The 27,582-nt window shown below is 46.5% G+C and overlaps 1 protein-coding gene and 1 non-coding gene across 6 annotated transcripts in view; one reads left to right on the forward strand and one right to left on the reverse strand.

Annotated features, from left to right (window-relative positions):
* Positions 1-3,811: 3,811 nt before the first annotated feature.
* LOC135914789 (mitochondrial transcription rescue factor 1) overlaps positions 3,812-27,582 on the reverse strand; it is a 37,100-nt gene continuing 13,329 nt past the window's right edge. For 4 of the 5 annotated variants that reach the window (XM_065447715.2, XM_065447717.2, XM_065447716.2 and 1 more), the window contains exons 3-4: positions 20,809-20,881; positions 3,812-4,197 (exon numbers count right to left, since the gene is read on the reverse strand). In XM_065447715.2, coding sequence (XP_065303787.1) covers positions 4,012-4,197; positions 20,809-20,881 — 259 coding nt within the window. In that variant the 3' untranslated portion in view covers positions 3,812-4,011. Of the gene's footprint in view, positions 4,198-16,898; positions 17,358-20,808; positions 20,882-27,582 lie in introns of those variants that run through there. The other variant, XM_065447719.2, reaches the window with a different exon arrangement.
* Positions 22,020-22,092, forward strand: TRNAL-CAA (transfer RNA leucine (anticodon CAA)). Its single transcript has one exon. It is a non-coding gene; the product is annotated as a tRNA-Leu (tRNA).

Raw genomic sequence — 27,582 nt, forward strand, 5'->3', positions numbered from 1 at the left:
CTATATACAATGAGATATTGTGTGAGAGTGATCACATTGTATTACAGGACCTATTTTCTGCTAGTGGTAGTCGCCGCCGAATTAGATGTGGCCAACCACATTTGATTGAATCCACTACAAAGCAGCAACTTCGAAAGTGTGGCTAGCGACAGCTATCAATAGGCATACGCACCGGTACAAGTAGTATGAGCCATTCATCGAGGGCACTTTGGGAATGAAACATATACTGGAGCAGGACACAAGGTGAGGTAAAAGTCGACACAGCATCAGGCTTTGGGGTACGTAGTCTTGGTGGAAGATCATCGGACTGCTCTAAGCTCGGCCGGTTTTGTTTATACCGGGCATGCTCGAAGTGAAACGAGCAAATCTGGCTGCTCATCAGTGGGGTCCATTCTAGGCGACCAGCGGGGCGGGGCGCACGAGCTCGGACCACTTCTGCCACTTATCGACGGCGACGGTATAGCCAACGAGCAAGCCAATCAAACAGGTGATCGCTGGGAAACGGTATGTAGGCCGTCGGATGCAAGGCCGACGGCCCTTGCGACCCGTCCGCAGCTGGTAATAAAGCATCTATATTTGTCAACACAATCACGTCTGCACATTTATGTCGCTCATAAGTCACAATACAATTAGTCTTCCCAACCGTTGGTAGCGATGAGAAAACACATTAGCCAGGCAAGCTGCTTCACAGAGACGATAGCTGCCATGGCTGCGCTGACCGCTTGCGAGTCAAAATCACGCCAACGATTTACTATATTGTGCAACGTTTTATAACCTGCACACTTTCGAGGTTACTTTCCAGGAAGCAAAAGTCGGCTACAAGCGTTCCAGAATCGGCTTGACCCAGCTTGGCCAGGCTAGTGCTAAGTTAAGCTCCAAATTAGACGCCTTCTGTACAGCTTATAGTAAATGTCATCAATACTTCTGCTGTAAGATCTGATGGAGACGTAAAGGCTCTAATACGTTTTTAAAGTCAGTTTCCAAGTTTCGCAAGCAAAATATACACGCCTTCTTTTTTTGCGGCATGCAACAATTCGTTCGACAACACCATCAGTGGACTCTTTACATCGGTATGTTATTGTCATATAAAAGCACTCTGCAAAATACAATAATCAACCAGTGTACTGCAAGGCTTATGCACGAGACGATTTCGCAAAGACCACGGTCGGTGAGAGCGCATGTACCAATATCTGCCAATTTAAATTTACCGCATCATCCAAAACTAAAGCCAGGCCAAAGTTTCACGTGTCCTTGATCACAATACAATAAAAACTTTCAATAAAGATGTGTAAAGTTATTATTTAATTTGTCGAAGTTTTAATAAAAATATTCTAATGAAGTTTCACAAGCTAATACAACACGGCATGGTGCAACAATAGGCGTGCTACTGTGGCTTGGCCACTTCCAACGCTGGCACTAGTATGTTCTAGGAACTGCACTGGCACTCTCATGCTCCCGTGCATTGCAGCTGCTTGACTACCACGCTTTTTAACGTGTTCGACAGGTATGTTCCGTGCGCACATCGCCTGCCCTGCATCTTTCTACATTGAAGGCGCAGCTTCATTTTATCGAACTTTTTACCTTGTTTGAAAGCTCTGTTACACGATTTTAGCACCACGACCAACTTGGTTTATTGTTTCACATCAATTAATGGTTATTGTTTCGAATTTCCTTGTGGCATGTCCAATGTCGCAGACACAACTTAATAAACTGGTCTAGTTGAGATTACATTTTGGTTAGTGTAGGATCACTCTATGCCATTAGTATCGATTCTCTGTGTTAAAATTGTTACATCGGGAACCGATTCTCGCCGAGTGCTTACGTAGTTGCCTCATGGTCTAAGATTGCCTACAATTTAAGCTATTGCTGTAATAATATAAACGCGAGCTGTACTGTTTATTGACATGTATTACTTCGTTGACAGTCTGAAAACTGCATTACGATGCGAATGGTACATCTGCATCCCAACCGATTGCATTGACACGTAAGCACATATGTTCACGGTGTCCACTCATTTATTTCTTTTATTGTCACTTTGACCTTCACATTACAGAAAACTTTGCAACACTTGTTTGGTGCTATACCCTGGCTGGCTAGTAACGGGACCAATTGTTCTATGTACCTACATAATTAAGCAAGTGGTTAAAACAGTGAGAAAAGGAAAGCAAAGCTAAATATAGATATTAGGAAGCGCAAAAGGAGAACAAAAAACAACATGGCGCACCACAACAAACTGACTTTGTGCGAACGCCGTTGTTGCCCGTTGTATAAAATACGATGTGATGCATTTTTTTAAATTTTTTTTCTTTAGCAGGCATGGCCTCGGCACAGCAAAAGTTTGGCACCCTGCCCAATACAACCGCTCCTCCGGATGAGGGCTGCCTGGTGCAGTGAGGCAGGCGTGTCGGCGAAGAATACGAACCACAGTGATATAGCCTGGAGCCAGGTTGCACCCATGGCGAGATTTCCCAAGAGCTTGGGACGCCAGGATCGAACCTGCGCATCTATCTATATAGGAGCATAGTTATGATGCACCATGATTGCTTAGTGGCTATGGTGCTGGGCTGCTAAGCATAAGGTCGCGGGATCGAAGCCCGGCCAGGGCGATGACATTTCGATGGGGGCGAAATGCGAAAACACCCGTGTACTTAGACTTATGTGCATGTTAAAGAACCCCAGGTGGTCCAAATTTCCGGAGTCCCTCACTACAGCGTGCCTCGTAACCGGCTAGTGGTTTTGGCACGTAAAACCCCATAATTTAGGATAATAGTTACGCATGCTGAAGGTGCTGCCTGTTATTAGCTACCCTCCAAGCTGTCACAATGTTCATGATCCCTGTGTCTTTTGTAAGTGCCTTCAGACATTTGTCTACTATTCAAAGACATGGGAAGATTGTAAAACATCAAGATAAAAGGCTCCTAACAGCTATCAGTGCTCCCAACGAAACTGGCAGAATGGCAATGGCCAATTACAAAATGCCCTTCGAGAACTAGGAAAATGTGACATTAGAAGTTTCTGCAATGTTTTTGCGGGAGGCTATGGATAATTACAGCTGTCAAGAGGCTAATGTGGTGACACCCATGGAGCTCCCAAAGGCACTGTGCACATTTGATGCAGTGCCAAGGTCCAAACGAGTTTATCGCACCGCCTTTCCTCTTTGCCATGCTCCTGTCAAAAATACGCATGCTCTGAACCATCCCCCGATGCAGTGTGCCAGACAACAACAGCAGCAGTGGGAAAATCGAAGAAACAGGCAAAGAAAGCTTCACTTTGAAACAGCACCTTCCTTTCCACATTGTTTGTGGCGTTGACCACTGCGTATCGCCCCTAGCTGGGTTTGAACGTATCCGACGCATACTCCATTGTTCCCGTTCATATTGTTCACAATAGTACCAATGCAGCTGACAACCAAGCTAGGTTGCTATTATGCAGCCTTATCCAAAGGGCCACTGCTTGTTGCAGACTTGGAATAGGATGCAAAGTGTAGCGTCTCCAGGAAATTTTATAATTGTCTGCATCACAAAAGAACAAAACCTCTCATAAAGCAGGTTAAACGTAACTATTAAATGTTGGACGAGTAAAATAAATTCATATAGTAATTAAATAATGCTTAATTGGTTTACTGAACCACACACGACTGAAAACTCATTCCAGCATATCAAAAACGGATCTATGGACTTCGTGTTAATTTTTCCAAGCTGAAACACGAAGTTTGAGCTATCAAGCTCAGCACAGGATGAATACATAGGGCTTTGTGGTGTCAACATTATCAAACAAGATGTGATTTGAAAGGCAAGGAATGGAAAACAACTGGCAGTTAAGCAACCTGTTTTACTTATAACCAAGATACAACCTAGATTTAGGTTTGGTGGCTTCTTTAATCACGCCCCGTAACTACAGACATAGTGCTTGCCATCGCATCATCACTTCGCTGCAAGTTCCAAACTTGACATGTTAATGGTAGGCTAGCAACAACATCAGTCGACTAAGAGGGAAGGCACAGTCCGTTATTCAGTCTTCGTCTGCATACTTTTCAATTACAAGTCGTCGTTGGCAGCGTAGCCGCACTTGGAATCGGCCTTTGTCGGTCACACGGTCGTGATGCGTGGCCAGCAGAGTGACGCGGTCAACTTCCATGAGGTTTGGATTTTGTGCACTGAACCCCAGAACGTGGTCGACCTCGTCACCGATGCAAACCTGCACAGAATAACAACAGCCAACAGAGCGCTTTGGAACAGGGGCACTAAAGGGCAACACTTGGCTCGGTCCACTTACGAGAAAGCTTGGGGGCTCCCATCTAAATGCCACACGAGGACAGAGATACTGTTTTTATCAGTGATCACTACATTGAATTTGACTAGGTTTGTTGCATATAGAAGAAAAAGGTCCTAATGACTGTAAGAAGCAGATTTCTTATTCAGGCCATCAATTGCTTACTAAAAATTAATAAAAAGTGAAAAATTTCAGGAAACTCAAATATCAAGTTTACAACTTGGCAATAAAAAGTGATATCACAATTCTGTAAACTGCAGCTAATAACGCATCTAGAGCAGACAAAATTGGTTTAGTATACACAGCTATGAAATACCGTATTTACTCGCATAATGATCGCACTCGCGTAATGATCGCACCCCTAAAATTTGTCGTCAAAATTCGATTTTTTTTTATTTCCCGCGTAATGATCGCACCCCGAACTTGCCGCAGCGATATGTCGTGTGCTAAGTCTAGCGAATAATGATCGCGCTTACCACCTGTCGAATGCTACGCGAACGACTCTTCAAGACAAGCCAAGCGGCCTGCACGCACTAAACATTCTTAAGTAGATGCCTCATTTCATTACTTTCATCACTTTCCGCACTTCCATGACAAAATGAGGTACAACCAAACTTGCCTTTATTATGGGTTGGCTTTATAATGGCTGATGTCAACAAAAACAATAAAGGCGCATTTCGATTATTTCCATCTGCTTTTGCACTCAAGCACGCAACAAATCGCGCGCTGCAATGATAGTAGCCACGTTTACTCCGATACGTTAAAAGTGTACCCTATTCATACGCCGACGCTTGTAACACAGCTAAGATATTCGCCCACCCTTAGCGGAAAGTAGTGAAGACAGATGCCGCAGTTTCCGCAGCATGCCCGTCATGTGGGTAGTTCTGAACTTAGTGTCACACATTACTTCCCCCCTTTTCTTTGGCTTCTGGATTGGATTGGCGCGGCTCGCTACGTACTTGCGCAAGCTTTTCCGAGCGCAGATTGGTGTGCGCCTGGTTTCTGCACTAGGCTGTTATGCGATCGCTTTTTTGAGCGCAGATTGATGTGAACCTTGTTTCTGCACTAGGCTTTTGCACGATTGCCTGCTTTTTGCACTAGGCTTTCAAAAGGCGAAGTGAGCGTCGCTTACTGCGGAAGTGCAGCGCCGCGGGCCTACCGTGTATGGAAGCGCGCAGCAATGCCGGGAAACATTCATACAAAAGCAAAGGGTCAGAAAAGTGCGCTTTATTTTCCATTACTATGTCACACTGGGTAGCGCCGTGCGATCGCTTCTAATAAACGCAGAAACGAGTCCTTGCAGCGCATGTGCCCATTAATCGATGCCCACCATAGCCATATCAGGTGCGACTCGAGAAGCTGTAGAGTCACCCTGTAGCCGGCGGAGTCGAGGTAGCGCTTCGATTTTCTGGGTGTGAGCGCCCGTGATTGGGTCTACAAAGTTCATGCTGTGGTTAACAGCCTCCCATTGCAAATTCAGTCTTGCTCCGTTAGCCCCCACCAAGTTCGGGATGCAGTTGTATGCGGCCGATTCATCACTGTGGATGGTGGTTCCCGGTTCAACGTTGGCTGCAATAATGGGGCCTAGCGTCGCCGCGTCTCGTCGGTCGACCTTGAATAGTCGGAGCTCCCCGGTGGTCACGCAGATCATGCCGAATACCCATGGTCCACGATCTGCAATGCCACCGTAATTTTGGCGGCTCGGCGGAACCTTGTCGCCCGTCATCAGGCGGCCTCGATTGTATTTTCGCTTGCCGCGAAGGAGGCATTCATCAATTTGCACAATCCTCCCGGGGCCACCGAGTGGGGGTCGCGCCAGCAGGTCGTCCCGCACGACCTCACGAGCGTAGTTCCTCCAGTCGGCGATGACATGGTCCGACAGATTAAGCAAGTCGCCGGTCATCTCCTTCATGAGCCACGTGCCTATGTTTTTGCTCACGCAGTACGTGAGCCAAATCACTTGCCGCCTGCAGTAAGCGACGCTCACTTCGCCTTTTGAAAGCCCAGTGCAAAAAGCAGGCGATCGTGCAAAAGCCTAGTGCAGAAACCAGGCTCACATCAATCTGCTCTCGAAAAAGCGATCGCATAACAGCCTAGTGTAGAAACCAGGCGCACACCAATCTGCGCTCGGAAAAGCGCGCGCAAGCACGTAGCAAGCCGCGCCAATCCAATCCAGAAGCCAAAGAAAAGGGGGGAAGTAATGTGTGACACTAAGTTCAGAACTACCCGTCATGTGTTTCTGTCACTGGCAGCTAAGCGCGCCCACCTATTTCTGTCCCCTCAAAGTGGACATGGCTACGTTATTGCCGCAAACTTGCCGATATTAACGATATTATTCATCACTAATACGGAAGAAACTGTTTCAATGCACGCAATGTACTCACGAGAACAAAAAAAAAATCGCGTTCGGCGCGTTCGGCTCGCTCCGCTAGCCGCCATTTTTGTTTTGGTGTCCCGCACCCGGAATCTCGCATCCCGCAGCAAACGCGGACGAAATAAAAAATTTTTTTTTTCCCCGGGAAATTTAACCCGCGTAATGATCGCAACCCTGAATTTGCTTCAATTTTTCTGACAAAAAAAGTGCGATCATTATGCGAGTAAATACGGTATGGGTCAGTATTATGTGAGCAGGACTTCTGCAAATTTCTCATAAACACAGCAACAATTTCATGTAAGCTGTAAACTTGTATATCAAGTTTGTCAATCTAGATGCTCTAATGGACACAGTTTACAAAACTGTCATGTGTTTTTGTGTGGTTATGGATTTGTAAACTTTGACATTATAATAATTTTAATACCTTTAATATTACGGATTTTCAAGAACTAAAATATTCCATGCCCTAATCAACATTCTGCTTCCTACAGTCACTAGAATTTAACTTCACCTGTCGAATGCAACAAATTTCATTCAAGTCGGTCCAGTGGTTGTCCCATAAAACCACTTCTGCATTTTATTCGTATTTAAATATGGATGTAATAGTTCTGCGAAAACCTGCAAGGTAGAGAGAGGTAACTAAGGGAAAATGAGACATCCACCCAATCATAGCAGTTGCTAAAAAGAAAACCCATACGTGTTCCTTGAAAGAAAATCCTCACAGTTGAAGAAAAATTCGTCCTGGTCCGGGTTTCCAACCCGGGACCACACCCACCGTGGTTGCTCAGTGGCTATGGTGTTGGGCTGCTGAGCACGAGGTCACGGGATCGAATCCCGGCCACGGCGGCCGCATTTCGATGGGGGCGAAATGCGAAAACACCCGTGTGCTTAGATTTAGGCGCACGTTAAAGAACCCCAGGTGGTCAAAATTTCCGGAGTCCTCCACTACGGCGTGCCTCATAATCAGAAAGTGGTTTTGGCACGTAAAACCCCAAATATTATATTATTATTAACCCGGGACCACTGCCTTTTTGGGGCAGCCGGTCTACCATCTGAGCTAACCAGGCAGCTAGTGGATGGCAGGGAGAAGCCAAATTTGTCAAAAACTCGAAGCAAAGGCAAGAGTTTGACGTAGTAGTTCTGCGGAAATCTGCAAAGTGGAGAGAAGTAACTAATTAAGGGAAAATGAGACATCCACCCAATCGTAGCAATTGCTACAAATTTTAGAGAAGCACACTAGAGACTGATGTTTAATGAAATTTCGCATGTTCATAAAATGGTTACGTGATCTCACAGCCACATACTAATGTGGCTATATGTGTCATTACAGTAAAAGCTTGTTAATTCTGAAATTCGGAGGGCTCTATTGGTCCTGGCCAAAGTGCATGTTAGTCTAAGGTACCAAACCTTCATTAATTAGAATTTGGCCCCACACCACTTACTTCGGACAAATGCCGATGGCCACTTCTACAGGAAAGTGTCAAGCAGCACTGGCACCACTGGAGTGAAACTGAAACCTGAGAGGCATTGCCATCGTCATCAATTAGTGCGGGTGATCGAAGCGTCACCGAACGTTGGCGTTTTCTTTCTTCACTCCACTGCGCCTTTGACGCCATTTTCCCTTGTGTTTTCAAGTCGACATCATCTCTTCTTGCAGAGTTTTCTTTTTATGCGAAGCATATTACTAGAGCTCAACCCAGCTCCTCAGGCGCGGCGGTGCCGCCTTCAATACCACGTGACACCGTGACGTCACGACAGAGGAGAAACGGGGCTCCAACTCGCGCCGTCGCTCGTGGCGTCGCCTTCAAGGCTGACCACGTGACACCGTGACGTCACGACAGAGGAAAAACGGGGCTCCAACTCGCGCCGTCACTCGCGGCGTCGCCTTCAAGGCTGACCACGTGACACCGTAACGTCACGACAGAGGAGAAACGGGGCTCCAACTCGCGCCGTCGCTCGCGGCGTCGCGCCGGTATATAAGCAGCTGCGCTTGCCTCTGCTAGACACTCACGAGGTGAGATGCCTCCTGGAGACAGAGCTGCTCGTTGGAATGAGAAGCGAAGGTTGCGGCGTGCTACAGAGACTGTTTCTAGGTGGCTTTGCTACGGTGCAGCGACTACGCGCCCCGCATCGGACGCGGTGAGCGTCGAGCAACGCAGCGTTCGGCGCGACAACGAAATGTGCGCCTGAGCAAGCGCCGCACGCCTGAGCCGACGCCGACGACACCGGCTTTTCTGCGACACGAGCTTGTAGCGTTAAAATAAAGGCTAGTATGCTTCGCATCCTGGGCTTAACCTTAGCTAAGCCACAGCCAGTTTTTTCGTTGTGACTGTGTTTTGCATGCCACCACCATCGTGCGCTACAGTGATGGCAACGCTGGCAATGTGGCAGAAGTACGAAGCCAAGAACTTGGTGACTCAGGTGGAAATTTTGCAGGCTTTAAAGAATGGCGAATTGCGACAGCACGTTATGACCAAGTACAACGTGAAGCGTTGGGAACAAACATGAAAAATGAACAACAGATTCTTAAAGCCTTCGAAAGTGACAAGTTTCATATATCAAGAAAGCGATTGCGAACCGCAGCTCATCCCCAGCACGAAGAAGCTTTGCTCCAGTGGGTTACTGACTGTCGCAATGCGCATCTGCCTTTGAGTGGACCTCTCATCCTGGCACAAGGTGAGAAGTACGCTGCAATGATGAACATTGAATCGTTCAGAGCTTCAGATGGGTGGTTCGCGAGGTTTTGGGAGAGACACGAACTCGTCTTCAGAAGTGTGTGCAGTGAAAAGGCCAGCGTTGACGGAAGCGTAACCACCCAGGGGAAAAATGTGAAGCTGCTTGAGCACATCGCCGCATATTAACCAAGTGACGTGATCAATGCAGACAAAATTGCTCTACTTTTTCAGAGCTCTGCCCGACAAGACGGTGACTTTCAAAGGGGATCCGTGCATTGGTGGCAAGAAGTGCAAGCAAAGGATAACTGTGCTTCTTGCCGCCAATATGAGTGGCACGGAGCGCTTGCCACTTGTTGTCATCGGGAAGGTGCATAAGCCATGTTGTTTTAAAAACATCAAAAGCCTTCTTGTCGAGTACAGAGCGAACAGGAAGGGTTGGATGACCTGACATTTTTCGAGGGTAGCTGCAGCAGTTTGACCAGCACTTCACGTCTAAGGACCGCAAGATAATTACAATTGTTGACAACTGCAGTGCACATAACTGTACAGTCGAACTGAAGAGCGTCAAGGTAGGTAGTTTTTTTGCCGCCCAACACTACATGTGCCCTTCACCCGATGGACCAGGGTATCATTCACTATGTGAAGTTGAAGTACCGAAAGCACCTGCTACAGTGAATGATCTTAAGCTCAGAAGTTGGAAAGCTATATAGGCTTACTCAGCACAGTGCCCATCATCACCAACTGTTTTTGGCACAGCGGTTTTGTGAGGCCCAAGCATGCGGCAGTAGCCGACGAGGTGTCGGCTCAGTTCACCGATGATGACTGCCCCACCTTCGATCCTGTCTTTCCCACAGATGTGACCCTTCAGGACTACATCACGATTAATGATTGTGTCGCCACGACTGGTCTCTTGACCAATGGAGAAATTATTAACGCTTTAACAGTCAATGACATAAATATACGGTGCCGCGAACAAGTCCAAAAATGGTTGATGCCGTATATTTACGTCACCGTCTGTACGTTTAAAAAGCGCGCCAATTTCCTAACTATTTCTTTTCTGTCATGTGCTGCCACTATATGGGGATGCCGGGAATTTCTTTTGCGTGCCTCCCTCTCTCGGTTTTCGTTGCATGGTTTGTTTTAGCGCTAGTTTCCTCCCACGCGTCTATATACTACCGCTCGCACATTGGCACGCGCGTGGGCGGGAGGCTGTTGGGATTTTGTTTCGCGGGAGGTTATGGCTTTTTGCACTTGCAAAACTGATGTCTATCTCGTTACTAATCGCTCAAAGGACAACCGCTTGTTTCTCACTCGTTTAGTGCTCATAGGGGTGCGCATAAGAAGGACGTCGCCATGCATGCGTTTGTTTCCTTTCTTTTTTTTTTTAAGACTCGCGAAAACTATTGCCCTAGGTGGTTGGAGATAAAATGAAGATTAGTGCAAGTTCACATGTGTTGCTTTTTTGTTGGGCACACAACCAAACAGTTTTTCTGAGTCCGCGTACCTACGCAGTTCGATTACGCTATGGACATACATATTAGTGTAAGAGCAGAAACATTTGAAACTTGTGAAATATTCTCGTGTGCAGATTTTCAAAGCCTTGAACCATGTGCATGAAAATGCATCAAATTTGTAATTCTGATACGTTTATTTCCTTTTTTATTGTTGTTATTCATCAATGAAGAGTGCATATATACCAACGCAAAACATCTTTTCGGTCACCCTAAAAAAATTACAGTAAATTTTTTTTCGAAATAAGTTCCTTAGATGAATTGGAATCCGCAAAAAAAAAAAGACGACCCTGGGCAGTCGCATATGGCGAAAAAAATCGACCCTCAAAAAGTTAATGATGTCACGGGCACCCAGGAAGACCATGATTCAGACGAGTCATGCGAGAAGGTGCAGCCGCGACCTCATCGCACCTCACGGAAGTCATGGAGGCGCTTTTGATATTGGAGGACGTTTACCTGAGCACTTCCGACAGTGGGCAGGCCACTTGGAAGAGTTAAAGGGAAGCTAAAGAGTCTGTCGAATTCAATAAGGCACTCATATACGGATGCAGGAACCTTATGAACCATGCACAAAATTTTGTTTTGGGCGGGATTTTTCACTTGGGAATGACGTAATCGCCGGTTAAAATTGAGCTGTCGCTCCGCCCCCCGTCGAGCGCCGCGGGCTGCTGCTGACGCTGACGATGCAAGTGGAGACCGGCAACCGCGGCGTAGTGACGTCAGTCCTAGTGTTCTGCTCCTTTGCAGTCTCCGCGACCGTGCCTGACCGTGCTTGTTTCTGCGTGCGTGCCGTCATAATCTGCTTCGCTCAAGCCTGCATTCCTTTGTTTGTTAGTATGTAGAGTGGTAGTTGATGTGCGCAGCATCAATTGAAGTGGTGGGCTGATCATGCCGGCGTTCTGTACAACCTACAGTTGCACGAACACCAGCGGCCGCGACAATGTTCCATTACTTCCCGCAAGACAAGAAGCTTGCAGCTAAGTGGGAGGTTGCTGTGAATCGAAAGAATTTCAAGCGCTTAAGAACAACAGTGCTGTACTCTAACCACTTCTGTGACGACGATTACTACCAGAGTTTATCAATAATGCGTGAATTAGTGAGAGTAAGACTTGCTGCTAGTAGGCTTTCTAAACGCAGCGCGAAAAGGTCGGGGCAACGAACACATAAAGAGGGGACGGGTGCGGGCGGACGGATGGTAACTGGTCTTGGAAGACCTTATGAATACACAAACTCGTCCAAACCTGGATTTTGATTAATTGCTAGCTCCTTCATGTTAGCACACTGAATGGAAGGCACATGTTCATCTCCCACCCTTGACGCAGGTTTCGTCGCAAACCGCTGTTAATTTTCTATTCGCACATGTGTTGCAAAACAGCCAACATGCAGCTACCATAACCCAAGGCAAGTGTAAAGTTTTCATGTGTTAGAAAGCCAGCGCACGCCAGGACGCTGCGCTCGCCCTTCTCTCGTGCACAGAGAGAAACCGGCCGTCTCACGTAGCCGACGGAGTTCGCCGCCTTTACGTCTCCTGTTACGAGTAGCGTGCGGATGGCGCGCTTGTGGAGGTCTCTACACATGCTGCAAGAGCCAGAAAACTTTCCTGCATGTAAACCATCTGTGTAGATTGCCGACCACTTTGGGGCAGCGCACAAATGCCGATGATCACATTGCCGCTTACGTTCCACGAGGAGGCATGTAGGAACATAACAGTGCAGTTGTTTGCCCGGAAACGAACTCATTGGATCGCTGAATGCAGCTTTGCAAAAAACATACTCACCAAAGAACATTTCTAACATTAGGAGATGCTAACACTTCGCTTTTGTTCCTGTCGAAACCACTGCTTGCTACCAGCATCTTTTGCTTCTTCGAGAGGGCGGTTCCCCGCAATTGGCTCGTAGCTGTAGGGAGCAACACCAAACTCGTCAGAGAAACGCAAGCTCTCGAAATTTACCGTTACCGTCTCAGCAAAACAACAGCGCCAAACCACCTTGCACCGTGCTTCATATGTGGCGGCAGTGGCCGGTCCAGACGAACACCAATGTTGACGTCATGAGGGGCCTGACCAATCACAGGCGGAAACAAGGCGCGAGCTGCATGACTCTGCTCCTGCACTTTTCGTCGAAATAAAATCTGTTTGCGCTTTCTTTCGCTCAATTTCGATGCAATATTCTAATTCGGAGGGTTGAAAACCATTACGTACAGCTCCTCACTCATTTTTTCTGGAAAACTCTTCAGCTTCCCTTTAAGGCGTCCCGCCTTAAAGGGAAGAAAAATGAAATGATCGCGTAAAATGACCAAACAATCAATTTTTTGAAAAGCACATATTCCGTTTCTATAACTCCATTTTTATCCGGTTCTGAAATATGAACGCTGAAAATCGTGTAGAAGTGCTAAAAAAATTTTTAGTAGCAGCCAACGTGACGAAAAAATTCCGCAGAAATCACAAAAAAAGGCATTTTTCAAGCCACGATATCTCCGCAATGGTGCAACCGAGCACCGCCATTTTGCCCGTGTTGGAAAGCACATCTTTTTTTTCCCGTATTGAAATTTGCGACGCCAGCCACCTCCTCTATTCAGAAGCAAGAGCACGAAAAGCAAATGATTTAAGGCCATTCCGAGGCCTCCGAATGGCCATACGCATCACGTGGACAATTGGAGCTTCGCCATCGGTCTCGTTGGCGGAGCGCGTCTTCTGCCACCGCGCGCAGGCCGCGCCTCTCGGTGCGCGATGCTAGTCTGTATGAGCGGTGTATAGTTTCAGAAGCTTACATCTGATAACGCCCGCAGGCCGTTTATAGTCTGACAATCGCCTCGCATTGTTCATGAGCATGCACCAGGATCACCAGTACTTGCGCAACGTAGCTGACTTATGTTGTGATATGCACCTGTGTACATATCGGCTTGCCGTCTGTGCGTGAGGAGCATAGTTTCGGATGCTGGTTTGTGTTGTAATATGCTACTCTGGACATATTCCTACCTACCTTCCGTCCATCCATCCACGGAAGGTAGGAGCGTCCCCTTTGAAACAGGGTGATGGCAGTTGCCACCATGCTCAGCTTTTTATTTTTGTTTAACTGTGTTGGAAATTATTAAAATTTGCCATTTTCTTTAAATGCGTCTTCCTACACTTTTAAAGTTATGGCACCTCTCTGCTTTTGAGCCACCAATCCTCCAATCGCTTTTTGCTAATTTCCACTGCATATTTATTTACATGACTATTGTTATCTTTGAACCATAGGGCCTTGGGAAACGTGACTGTGCCCGCATCGACATCGGGATGGATACCATCACATTTAAGTATGAGGTGTTCCATTGTCTCTACAGATTTACCACACACAGTACATGTGTCGTCGTCTTTAAATTTTTTATTATAGCTCCGCGTTCTAAGACATCCTGACCTAGCTTCAAAGAGAAGGGCACTACCTCTTGAGTTATAAAACACTTCCTTCCTGATCTGCTGTTTCCAGTCTCGATATTGTTCAACACTATGCTTCTTTTCCATTTAATTTATCCAATTTTTACCTTCCGCGTTTTTAACCTGTCGTTTAATGCTGTCTTTCTCCATCCTCGTGTCTGGCATACTTACAGGTTAGCTTCCTAGTTCTTTTCCGCCATTGTGAGTCAACGCTCTTTCTGTATAGGTATTTGAATACCTTAGCTGCCCACCTGTTATCATCCAATTTCCTCAGGCGTTTTTCGTATTGGCCTCGAGCTCCACCACTGGAAAAGCTGGCGCCACCGTCGGCGTGACGTGCTAGGAGGGATCACGTGGACATAGCGGCCGCGTCGGCTGCTTCGGGCGCGCCGAAGCGAGCTGAAAACGAGTTTAAATTCCCTCGTACGCTGCGGTTTTCATTTAGTGGCGAAATTTTCCCGCTTCGAGTGTCTCCTTTACAACGCTTGAAAGCACTACAATAGGTAGTGGCTGCCTTTGAAGGCGCGCAACATGGCAGGCTACTGCTCGGTGCCGCAGGGCCGGACGCACGTAACGGAGGCCGGTGTCGGCCTTATTCACACGTAGCCGCAGGACAAGAAGCTGTGTGAAGCTTGGCTCGCGAAACATAAAACCGGCAGTCATCGGCTACAACTCGGGTATGCAGCAAGCACAGACGCGAGGAAGATTTCTGCTACAGCGCCCGGTATGCGATGTTCTGGAAACGCGCACTGAGACGCTCGCCTGAGTCCGCTGCCCGACTAATGTCATGACCGTTTGGTGTATGAACTTGTCGATACTATAGATACTGGCAAGTTCAGTGCAGTGAAAAGGCAGCGGTAAGAAGCACATTTAAAGAAAGCATGGCATATGGTCATGTTTGTGTTATGAATTAATGCACTGGATTACAAAAAAGGAGCAGCGGGAAATTGCACGCTGAGAACGCCGATAAACATACAGTGCGACGCAACTCAAGAAATAGTATTGAAAGGTCAAAGAATTTAGAAGAAAAAAAAAGATTGCATCGTCGCGACGGCACATGTCTCTGTAGGCGTCGAAGTCTCTACAATGAAATTATTTTCGAACAGCTCTGATAGCGCCCACGCAACAATGGTTGCCTGTATAATGTCAAATGCTCATATTCTGCGGCCTAAAGCTCATGGCACGGTGCGAAAACGCGCGCGCGGAGAAAGCGAAACAGTGCGCGGACAAGTATGCAGACGCGCAGTCGGTCGCTGCGAATCTGCGCGATCGCTGCATTGAGGCTTCATTCTATTAGGCTCCATTTCGTTATACAAACACTATAACAACATATTTCACATAGTTTGCTCTCAGCGTTTACCTACCTTTCACGCAAGAAGCGGGTTCGGTAGACTCCATCGTGGCGACCGCGCGCAGTGGCGTTCACTGTACGTATTCGGTAAAGAGATAGTGGCTGTAAACGATTGTGTGCTTTCAGCTTGCCCAAGATTATTATTTAGACAGTAAAAAACTTCTCTCGTTTCGAAAGTACTTACAGAAATGTCCGGGAGAGCTCGTGCGTGGTGTTTTCAGTGAGCGCTGACAGCAAAACCTATGAGGAGCGCGCCACGTGATCCCTCATACTACGGCAGCGAGGCGCTTCCGATAGAGGGCGACTCCGTAACTCCTCGCCGCCAATAGGATTTTACTCTGAGCCTCCCGTGCTTCGAAAGATCCCCATATCCCCCTGTACGGCTTCGTTTGTGGTTTTTCTGTGGGCACCAAGTGCTAATCTTCCAAAAGCTCTCTGATCTACCAGTCTCAGTCTCCAGTCTCGACTGAACCTCTGCCCTTAAGCACAGGACCGCATTCCCGAAAGTAAGCCCCGGCACCATTACTCCCTTCCAAATACCTCTCAATACCTCATACCTGTTGTACCCCCACAATGCCCTATGTTTCATTATCCCGGCATCTCTTCGCCCTTTTGCTATGAGAGACTGTTCTTGCTTTTCCATGTACCTTTGCCCTTTGTTTATCCATACCTCGAGATATTTGTATTCGGCCACTCAGGGTATTTCATGGCCCTGTATTGTAAACTCTTGATCAGTTGTATGGTTGAAATACATCCCACCGGACTTAGCTGCACTAAAACTGAAACCTAGACTGTCTCTTTCATCTCCACAGTAATTTAGTGTTGCGCTGCTAATGCCGCCTAATGGCAGGGTCACTTGGGCGCGGAAAGGGGAAGGCTCTTCCTCTTTGGCTGTGGGTCGGCAAGCGGCGCGGACATCCCGCGCATGCGCCGATCCATGCTTCTGCGAGACCGTCTCGCAAGGCCTCATTTGAACGCGCCACCGTTCGCGTGACCGCGTACGCACGAACGACCAGACGTTGGTGTCCAGCATGGGGCGAACATATTCGCTCGCTATTCGGTCGCGGTGAGTCGGACTTCCTAGATTTGTCGCGCGCCCATCGGCATGTTTTGTGGATAGCAACTCGGCTAGCAGGCAGTGATCAATGAGAGGTGCAATAAATGTCCTTGTGATTGTTTGCACTAGTACTGTGTTGTTCCTTTGTCCCAAGAGCATGGGTGAGAATCCCAGAAGCCTTTGTTACAACCCTTACCATGAAACCTTTGTAGCACTCTGCTAGGACAAGACTTATGTATTTATTCCATTTACAAAGGAGGACTGCATTAATCATGTCAAGAAAAGGATGGGGACGGCTCTACATGCTCTTATCACAAAAGGCAAGAAAGGGCAACCTCTTGAAGGGAAAGGTGGCCTCACTCAAGATTTCATAAACTGACAAATTACTATGACGTGGCTCTGCATGACAATGACAATGTTGAAGACATGCAAAAGGCTGTGATAGCAACACATTATCATATAACATCTACCGATGAAGACTCCCATCATGACCTTTGCCTGCAAGGGCCCCATAGTTGGTGCCAACGTCAGGCTGCAGAAGCAGAGAAGAAGCCTCCACCTCCTCACAAGTACTGGCTTGGAAAGCATGTTGCAGATGCATTGCTGCCCGTGTACCTTTCTGACATGCAGCTCCTAAGCCGTTGCCTTGGGGAAAAAATCCAAAACGCTGCCGAAAGCCTTCATTCGGTCACATGGTCACTGCTGCCAAAAGATAAAAACGCATCACCGGTTGCAACAGAGACAGTTGTCCATGAGGCAGTCTGTAAATACAATGCTGGGAGCCGCCATGCCTATGCTGAGTATTGTGCAACACTTGGACTGCAAATGCTCTTCGCAGAGCAGCGGAAAGGGATGTCTTGCAGAAAATAAAGTCAAGCAAGGCACACCAAACCAAAGGCAGGGCACTCAAGAAGCCGCGCACTGAAAAGGACACAATCACTACAACCCCAGTGCCTTTTGACAATGTAAAATCGAAGGTACAACTTTGAAAGCCTTTTCCTCAAAATGACTTTTCTTGCTTCCTGCTTTGCTTGTAACCACTAGGTTTATTTCAGTTCCGTTTTTTCTCCTGTATTCCTGGATGTACTGCCCAGGGCATGACACTCTTGCTCTTGCAGTTTGACTTTACTACAATGAACGATTCGGCTACTTGCTCACAGCCTAAATGCCTGTGATACAGTCACCTCTTAAAAAATGAGAACTAAAAAAAATTGCATTGCAAGTAAAAAAAATCTAAGAATGTGATGACCTCAACCATTCATCTTAGAATGCACAGTGCTTTGCACAAGTGTTCTATCAGACTTTAAGTGATTCAGGCTTGGAACAAAGCCAGAAGGAGAAAAACATTATACATAAGAAAGTTCTAAAGGTATCTTTATGAAACTTAAACAGTTGTAACACAGAAACGTTGCTGATAAATCTGCCAATTTTTATAAATATCCACGAAGAAATAAAAGTTGCTATCGAACGCCACGTCCCCCGTTAAGAAAAATTGTGATGTCAGCCGGACTCTGCGCGAAAAAGCAGACGACAATTGCAAAATACTTCAGTAAATAAAGGTATACTTCTCCAACTTGATTTTAATGTTGTTTTTTATGTTCATTTGTTAATTTGGCCTTCGGATAATTCGGACATTTTTCCTGGTCCCTCAAGATCTGAATTAACGAGCTTTTACTGTACACGGCTACGTACCAACGTGGCTAGGTGCTAACACACAGGGAATGTTCATGCGTGTGCCATCGGTTTCGTTGTCGCAAACAGAAATATTGTCACGTGGTGGTGATGTTGAAGAACACAGTAGCAATACTGTGAATGACAAAACTAACTTTTATTGGGCGAACCTGTGCCCACAAAACAGGCTACACTTATAGCACAACGATAGCGGCGAACACGGTCGGCGATCGTCGAAAATCTGATCAGCGGGTCAAGCGTGTCGGCTTTATACAGCAGTCGTCGAATGTTCCAGACTAATCGTTGGGACCCGCGTTCCTTCCACAAAGTTCTACACCATTCGCGTCACGCGATGAAATCAGTTAACACAAGGTTCGGCGACAACAGACAGCGGATAACTTTCCAGAAACTTCGGATACATGCAGGCGCGTCCCGCGCTGTGCGATAACATTTGTTAGACGGCGAAACGTGGTGGCCCGATAAGGATAAGTACACGTGTCAATATGTATGCTTTTCAAACTCCCACAAAAATAAACAGACCGTGTGCTACCCTTTAAACATCATTCACAAGTGCACTCCCACATGCCCCTTTGTGTACCACATTCGGTCCTTGTTTCAGAGCACATCCTACGCACAGCGACGTCTACACTGTTCTATAATTGGACAGGTGCTGCATCTTCGTTGTCCTGTGTGCCCCTTTTGCGCTAGGCTCCAAGTTATGGCGTGACATGGACTCATTGGCAGAGAAGAGCGCAACTTTTTTTTTTTTTCTTCTGGTTCAATTCCGTTGCATGCTGCCTTCTCCATAATTAAAGGGACACTAAAGTGAAAAATGATTTCTTCTGCATCACTAAATTACCGTTCTACAACACCAAAAACAGCAATCTTACAGCGATAAGACGTTTGGTAAGCCAGAAAAGGCGCAAGAACGAAATAAGGGTGGCGACCCCTACTTAAGTTCCCGCACCTGGGGGCTGTGACGTCTTGGATTTTGATGGCATTATCTAGGGCTTACTAATTATATACAGCGGTGCATATTGACTACACTGTGTTCTAAAGAAACCAAATATTAAACATGGCAAGTTTCGGGAACCATTATTAAGCCAACGCGGCCCAAATGCGAAAACATACTTTGGAATCCCTGACATCACGCTGACGTACCGGCGCTGGAGTTTCGGCGTGAAATTCAAACACTGATACTTGGACCTTCATTTTCTCATCTAATAATCAAAAAATTTTTTTTAAATGACTGCCTGCAGGGTTCTCACACGATGCTTCATTAGTCTAAACCGATTTATTGTTTCCCTTTAGTGTCCCTTTAAGAGCAGATAAACACTTTACGTTTGAACTCATTCATTTTGTTACGTAACATTCAGCACACACATAAATCATGCTGCTTTTGTGCATCCACGTTGCTAAGCCTGGATGCACTTGCTAAACGTAACTATTTTTTGCACGTCAGATATCTTTATTCGCAATGTTCTGAAAACCATGGAATAGCAAAAATTACAGCCTATATGAAGCCAATTATTATTGCATAATGTATCTGCTGTCAAAAATTAGCTTTGATAAGGTTAGTACAATAATCCACAGGGTTGCTTGAAGCCAGAAGGGCAATGCATATGGGCAAATCCATGTACTACTGGCAATCCTTTCCATAACCCGCCGTGGTTGCTCAGTGGCTATGGTGTTGGACTGCTGAGCACGAGGTCGCGGGATCGAATCCCGGCCACGGCGGCCGCATTTCGATGGGGGCGAAATGCGAAAACACCCGTGTGCTTAGATTTAGGTGCACGTTAAAGAACCCCAGGTGGTCAAAATTTCCGGAGTCCTCCACTACGGCGTGCCTCATAATCAGAAAGTGGTTTTGGCACGTAAAACCCCAAATATTATTATTAATCCTTTCCATAGGGGCCTTCAAAGGCCAACGACAGCTAAATTATGGAGCCCGTTGAAAGCCTAGTTTAACATTGCATAGATATAAAGGAGCCAGTGTGCAAAATTGTAAACTTTAAATACAAGCAAATTCGGCAAGAAAAGCTTGCAAAAATAGCTGGTTCTGAGGCCAAAACAGCAAAAAATGCCGCCATTACACCTCGCTGAAAGCAACACACGACCTAGAATGTACAGTTCCTCAGTATGACCTCCGAGATTATGTGTCATTTATGATCACCACCAGGTGCATGCATCTGCCTATGGACTACTTACGTACACATACATTACTTATGTTCTAATAAGAAATTTAGACACTTACCAACCCAGCAGCTTTGCAAATATTGGTTCAGTGTGATCTACTACTCTTTTAATACTTTTTTACATGGTACTCTTTTATAACCAATTTAGCCACAGCAAAATTTTGGTTGCAGTTGGCTCTTAGGAGCCATGCTCAGGAGCCACACAGTAGCACCAGATTACACTCGTTTTCAGTACATCAAAAATTTATGAGCATAGGACCCATTGCAAAGCCACAAATATGGCTCACCTGGATGCTCTTTTTGGGGACCTTCTGGCCATTTAGACGTATGCTGCCATTGTAGAAGCTCTCGAGAACTTTCCTGCACAGGAGAACAAAGCAGTCTGCATCCCTTTGTGCATTCCTCAAGGAGCATGCCTGCCAACCTGTGAACTAATATAGAGGGACAATAAAGAGAAACATGACTTCACCTATGTGAGTAAACTACCCTTATACGCTAACCAGTAAAGTTGTGCTCTTACCGAGGCAAAAGGCTTTGGTTGCCACGACACACATTTTGATGACATCTGCTTGGGCCTACAGTTAGCCTACATTGTATTCTAAAAGAGCCAAAGAGTGAGTTCAGCAAGCATAAAGAACTTCTCACTGTACAGTCACACTGATATACTGGTGCTGGTGTTTCAGAATGAAACTGAAAACATGAAGCTTTGACCTTAATTTTGTTTTCTAGTAATCAACTTCATACTGCAAAATAATGAAGAAAAAAAAGTTCAGAAAGAAGTGTCTGTCCGTCTAAACTGACTTGGCATTTATCTCCAGTGTCCCTTTAAAATTTGTGAAAATACAGACATGACAAACGAAGGGGGGTGCAAGGGGGGTACGAGGGAAGATAGCAGCAGGCATTTTTATGTTCGCCTTGAACAAACATACAATAAATTAATGAAAATTAAAGTGGATGAAGAAACAACTTGCCGCAGGTGGGAACCGAACCCACAACCTTCACATTTCGCGTGCGATGCTCTACCAATTGAGCTACAGCGTGTAGCTACAGCTACAGTTTCCCCATCCACTTTCTTGGGTACTTATGTGCCATAGTAGAACCCTGGGAATGTTAGCCAGCACCATAACTCACAGACCAATTTATTGTTTGTTTATTTCATTTAATAAGCACAAGTAATTTCCCCTTTGTTGTCCTTGGTGTCAGTGTTTGTTGGCTTCTTATGATATGACTAATAAAAATCGGCCCCTCGGTTAACCCCCTCTCTTCTCGTTTATTATATAACGAGGGTCTCGAATCCAGCAACATTGATGCCTTCAGGTAGCATGTGTGGGTTTATTGACCAGCTGCCTTCACCCAAAAAGATCACATTCTCGTGACGCCTGCGGCAGAAAGGACGTTCCACGTCTGCCACCAAGGTCTGTGAGTGGTGGCACTGGTTGACAATCCCAGGGTTCTACTAGGGCACACAAATACCCAAGAAAGTGGATGGGGAGACGGCGCCGCTGTAGCTCAATTGGTAGAGCATCGCACGCAAAATGTGAAGGTTGTGGGTTCGGTTCCCACCTGCGGCAAGTTGTTTTTTCATCCACTTTAATTTCCATTAATTTATTGTTTGTTTATTTCATTTAATAAGCATAAGTAATTTGCCCTGTTGTCCTTGGTGTCAGTGTTTGCTGGTTTCTTATGATATGAATAATAAAAATTGGGCCCCTCGGTTAACCCCCCTTCTTCTCGTTTTTATATATATATGCGTATGTCATCTATGTATATCGAGTTTTATACGTCTGATGTATTCATTTTTGTTCTCATTTTCTTTTTAGCTGCATTATCACAGCTTATTTTCTGTAATTATTTCGTATGTACCTTTCTGATACCGTTTCTTTATTATATTGCGCTACACAAAAGAAAAACAATTTACTGCCTGTACATTCATGTTATCTTTTTTCTTCATTTTCTGTAAAGTGCCTAGACTTATGTTGTTATGTACCTATATTACTGCTGCACACTGGCAAATTGTACCATAGGGGGCCGGGCTTAGTCAAGCTGCAGTAATGCAGCTTTTTCTCACCATCCCCCTACTCTCTTTGTTGAGAGATGAAATATTTTTTTTTTTAATGTGATATCTCTATTGCATGCAGACCTGTTAATGAAATAGCACACAATATTCAACCATTTATTTAGTCTTTTTTACTTTACTCTCCTATTTTGTACCATTGTAGGTATGCTAGTACATGTGTGCCCAGATGGAAGCCTTAAAGGGCCCCTCACCAGGTTTGGCCATTGCAAACCGATAAGCATATGCATAGATCAGTTGGTGACGATCCTACCTGCGAAGTATCAAAGCGGTGCATCACACAAACCCTTCATCTCGAGGATGCCTGCTTCCAGTCAGAAAGTTAAGGTCACATGCACAAATGCTTCTATGTAAAATGTACTGCTTGCAACGTCACTGGGCATGGCACACAAGTTTGGTATATCATCTAATGCCAAATGCACAACACCACAACTGGAGTGTTCCGAGCAGCAAAAAAGAAGAGAAGAAGAAAGAAGAAAGGAGGCACAGCAAGAAAGCAGCTTGCAGAGCCAATTAAATGCAAAGGAGATAGTAGCCCTGCTTGCAGTGATGCTTGTATCATATCGGGTATCAATACTTGCCTGCTATCAGCAGCCAGTTCATTGCAACGTGCTCCCTTACCCTCTCCCCTGTTAACTCCTACCTTCTCTCCCCACGGCCCTATAAATGTATGAACCGCAATAAACGTAGATTCATTGTTTCCTGAGTTCGCGCCGTTCGTCGTCACGATACATGGTGTCAAAAGTGGGATACGAACCCGCGCCCACATACGTGGACCAGAACTAGATGTCACGCGCCTTCAAGCTGAAGGGGAATCCTTCGAGCAGTTTCTGCGGGACCTGAAGAAACAAGCCAGGTACTGCAACTTCGGCAACATGGTCGACGACATGGTGCGTGACCAAATCGTTTTTGGCACGAACATTCCCAAGCTTCGGGAGAAGATGCTAAGGGACAAAAAGCTGACGCTGGAAAAAGCTGTCACGATATGCAAGACGGCAGAGACTGCAGCCCGTGAGAGCGAAGTTTGGAACACGCGAAAGGACAAGACTGCAGTGGATGCGATTAGTTCGAGCAGGCAAACGCCGAAAGTACCGAAGCATCCTCAACTGGACAACAGATGTACTCGCTGCGGCCGAATACACGCCCCACGCCGTTGCCCAGCGTATGGGAAAACATGCCACACATGCCAGGGGCTCAACCACTTCGCATCTTGTTGTGGATCAACAGGCGTAAACGAGATTCAGCATGAAGACAACTTCGAAGTGCTAAACGTCGCTGTTGGAACCATCGACAACAATCGCGACTGGCGGGTCAAGGCAAACATTGGCGGCCGAGAAGTTGTGTTCAAAGTCGACACCAGCTCACAAGCAAACATCATACCTTTGTCAGCGTACCGCAAGCTGCGCATTGCTGCATTGATGCCATCTGGCGCGACACTCCGCTCGTATAACGGTGGGCTCATCAAACATTGCGGCAAGGTTGCAACAAAAGTAATAGTGGGAGACTGTGATATAGCCGCTGACTTTTTTGTGGTAAAAAAGAACCACCAAGCGATACTGGGACTCGAGACAAGTGAGAGATTGGGCCTGATCCAATGAGTCGTAGAGGCAGTCACGACCACAGCGGGGGACGTAGCCCAGCAGTTTCCTAGACTGTTCGAAGGAACTGGATGTCTCCAGCGAAAACACAGAATAACACTCCGCAAGGACGCCGTACCTCTCGTCCGGCCGGCGCGAAGAGTGCCCCTGTCTCTTCAGCAGCCGCTGCATGCCGAATTGGACAGAATGGAACAAGAAGGCATCGTACGGAAAATGAGCAACCCGACCGACTGGGTAAGCCCATTAGTTATCGTGCGTAAAAAAGATGGCCAGCTGAGAGTAGGTATGTCTCGACCCTAGGCAAATTAACGACAGCCTGAAGCGCGAACATTATCAGATGCCTCGTCGAGAGGACATTGAAGCGGAGCTGACAGGTGCAAAATTTTTTTTCACGTCTGGACGCGAAAGCTGGGTTCCATCAAATTCCATTAGATGAGGAGTCATCTAAAATTTGCACGTTTTCAACGCCCTTTGGACGTTATCGTTTTCTGCGGCTCCCTTTCGGCATTCCGTCGGCCAGCGAAGTGTTCCAGAAAGCCCTGAATGAGATAGTTGATGGACTTCCAGGTGTGCGCGTGTACGTCGATGATGTACTAATTTGGGGCACAACTAGGGAAGAGCATGACGAAAGGCTGCGAAGTGTTCTATCCGTGGCTGAAGGGGCAGGCTTAACGTTCAATGCGGCAAAATGCCAGTTCGGCGTTGAAGAAATCGCATTCTTGGGCGACATTATTAGCAGCAGAGGCATAAGACCAAACCCCGCTCTAGTGAAGAGCCTTGTTGAAATGCCAAAACCGAAAGATAAACAAGCAGTGCAAAGAATGATTGGCGTTATAAACTACTTCCGCAAATACCTGCCAGCGCTAGCTCAGCGAACAACTGCGTTGCGGTCCCTTATCAAGCAGGACGTGCTCTTTGAGTGGACACCTAATCACGAGAGGGACTGGCAGGAAATTTGCAAAGCATTGATTGAAGCACCGTTCCTGGCAATATTTGATCCAACCAAAGAAACAAAAGTGACATCAGACGCCTCACAAGCTGGCATAGGCTCAGCCCTGCTGCAGCGTCAGGGTGCCGCCTTCAGGCCGGTGGCATATGCGTCACGAGTCTTGACGGAAACCGAACAGCGATATTCGCAAATCGAGAAAGAAGCACTTGCTCTTGTGTATGGATGCGAGAAATTTCATCACTTTGTGTACGGCCGTCCGGTTCTCTTGGAAAGTGACCACCGGCCGCTAATGGATACAGCGAAAAAAGCAATTGGGGACATGCCGCCCAGAGTTCAGCGTTTCTTTTTGCGATTACTAAAATACAACTACACACTATCATACGTTCCAGGCAAACAGATGGACCTCGCCGATATGCTGTCAAGGTCACCGATCCCTGAAAGCGACGTCAAGGTGGACACGGATGACATTGAAGTGCACGCCATCAAGATACTGTCGACAACCGTGAGTGAAAGAACAATGACGCACCTTCTGCGCGAGACTTCGGCGGATCCTTATCTGCAGGTTGTTGTAGAACGCATTTCGACAGGCAAGCCCATAGAAGGTTGCCTAAAGTCTGTTGCATCGGAGCTGTCATTGGTAAATGGCATACTCATGAAAGGCACTAAAGTGATAATTCCCACGAGCATGCGTGCTGAGACATTAAAGCGGATTCATGCAGGACATCTTGGTATCACTAAGAGCAAAGCAAGAGCTAGGCAACTCGTTTACTGGCCCGGGATAAATTCTGACATAGAAGCATGGAACCAGAAATGTGGAATCTGCAGAAAGTACGCTTACAGTCAGCCCGCAGAACCATTAATGCTTCATTCAACACCGACCCAAGCCTGGCAGCGACTTGGTGTCGATATATTTCAATACGGAGGAAAGTATTATTTGTGCGCTTATGACGCGATGTCAAACTTTCCAGACGTCGAGAAGTTGCCCGATCTCAGTGCGTGTACTGTCATCGAAAGACTTAGCGCAATGTTTTCAAGATATGGCATACCATCAGAAGTTTGCACCGATAACGGACCGCAATTTTCTTCCCGCGAGTTTGCACGCTTTTCAAAACTGTATGACTTTAAGCACGTGACATCTAGCCCACAATTTCCGCGCTCCAATGGCCTTGCGGAAAAGGGCGTACAAGTGATGAAAAGGATTCTTAAAAGGACAAGCGAAGGAAATGAGGATTTTTGGCTTGGCGTATTAAATTACAGAACAAGTCCTTTCGAAGATGGCCGGTCGCCTGGAGAGCTGCTTCAAGGAAGGAGCCTTCCCACCCCCTTGCCGGACTTCCGCTCGCAGCCGATCACCCAGGTCAGCAAGTACAAGCAGTCACGACACTACTCCCGGAACTTGCCACCCCTTGAAGAAGGTGATGTCGTGCGCATAAGAGGGTCCTCATGGGCAAGAAAAGGTCAGGTGATCGCACCGGACAGGCCGCCATTGGAACATGAACCTGGCAACGTTTAACGCTAGAACGTTATCTAGTGAAGCGAGTCTAGCAGTGCTATTGGAGGAATTAGAGGGCACTAAATGGGATATAATAGGGCTCAGTGAAGTTAGGAGGCCAAAAGAAGCATATACAGTGCTAAAAAGCGGGCACGTCCTGTGCTACCGGGGCTTAGCGGAGAGAAGAGAACTAGGAGTCGGATTCCTGATTAATAAGAATATAGCTGGTAACATACAGGAATTCTATAGCATTAACGAGAGGGTGGCAGGTCTTGTTGTGAAACTTAATAAGAGGTACAAAATGAAGATTGTACAGGTCTACGCCCCTACATCCAGTCATGATGACCAGGAAGTCGAAAGCTTCTATGAAGACGTGGAATCGGCGATGGGTAGAGCGAAAACCAAATACAGTATACTAATGGGCGACTTTAATGCCAAGGTAGGCAAGAAGCAGGCTGGAGACAAAGCAGTGGGGGAATATGGCATAGGTACTAGGAATAGCAGGGGAGAGTTATTAGTAGAGTTTGCGGAACAGAACAATATGAGGATAATGAATACCTTCTTCCGCAAGCGGGATAACCGAAAGTGGACGTGGAGGAGCCCGAACGGCGAGACTAGAAATGAAATAGACTTCATACTCTGCCCTAACCCTGGCATCATACAAGATGTGTATGTGCTCGGCAAGGTGCGCTGCAGTGACCACAGGATGGTAAGAACTCGAATTAGCCTAGACCTGAGAAGGGAACGGAAGAAACTGGTACATAAGAATCCGATCAATGAGTTAGCGGTAAGAGGGAAAATAGAGGAATTCCAGATCAAGCTACAGAACAGGTACTCGGCTTTAACTCAGGAAGATGACCTTAGTGTTGAAGCAATGAACGACAATCTTGTGGGCATCATTAAGGAGTGTGCAATGGAAGTCGGTGGTAACTCCGTTAGGCAGGATAC

Source organism: Dermacentor albipictus, chromosome 5, assembly GCF_038994185.2.
Source record: "Dermacentor albipictus isolate Rhodes 1998 colony chromosome 5, USDA_Dalb.pri_finalv2, whole genome shotgun sequence".
In the NCBI taxonomy this organism is placed as follows: domain Eukaryota; kingdom Metazoa; phylum Arthropoda; class Arachnida; order Ixodida; family Ixodidae; genus Dermacentor; species Dermacentor albipictus.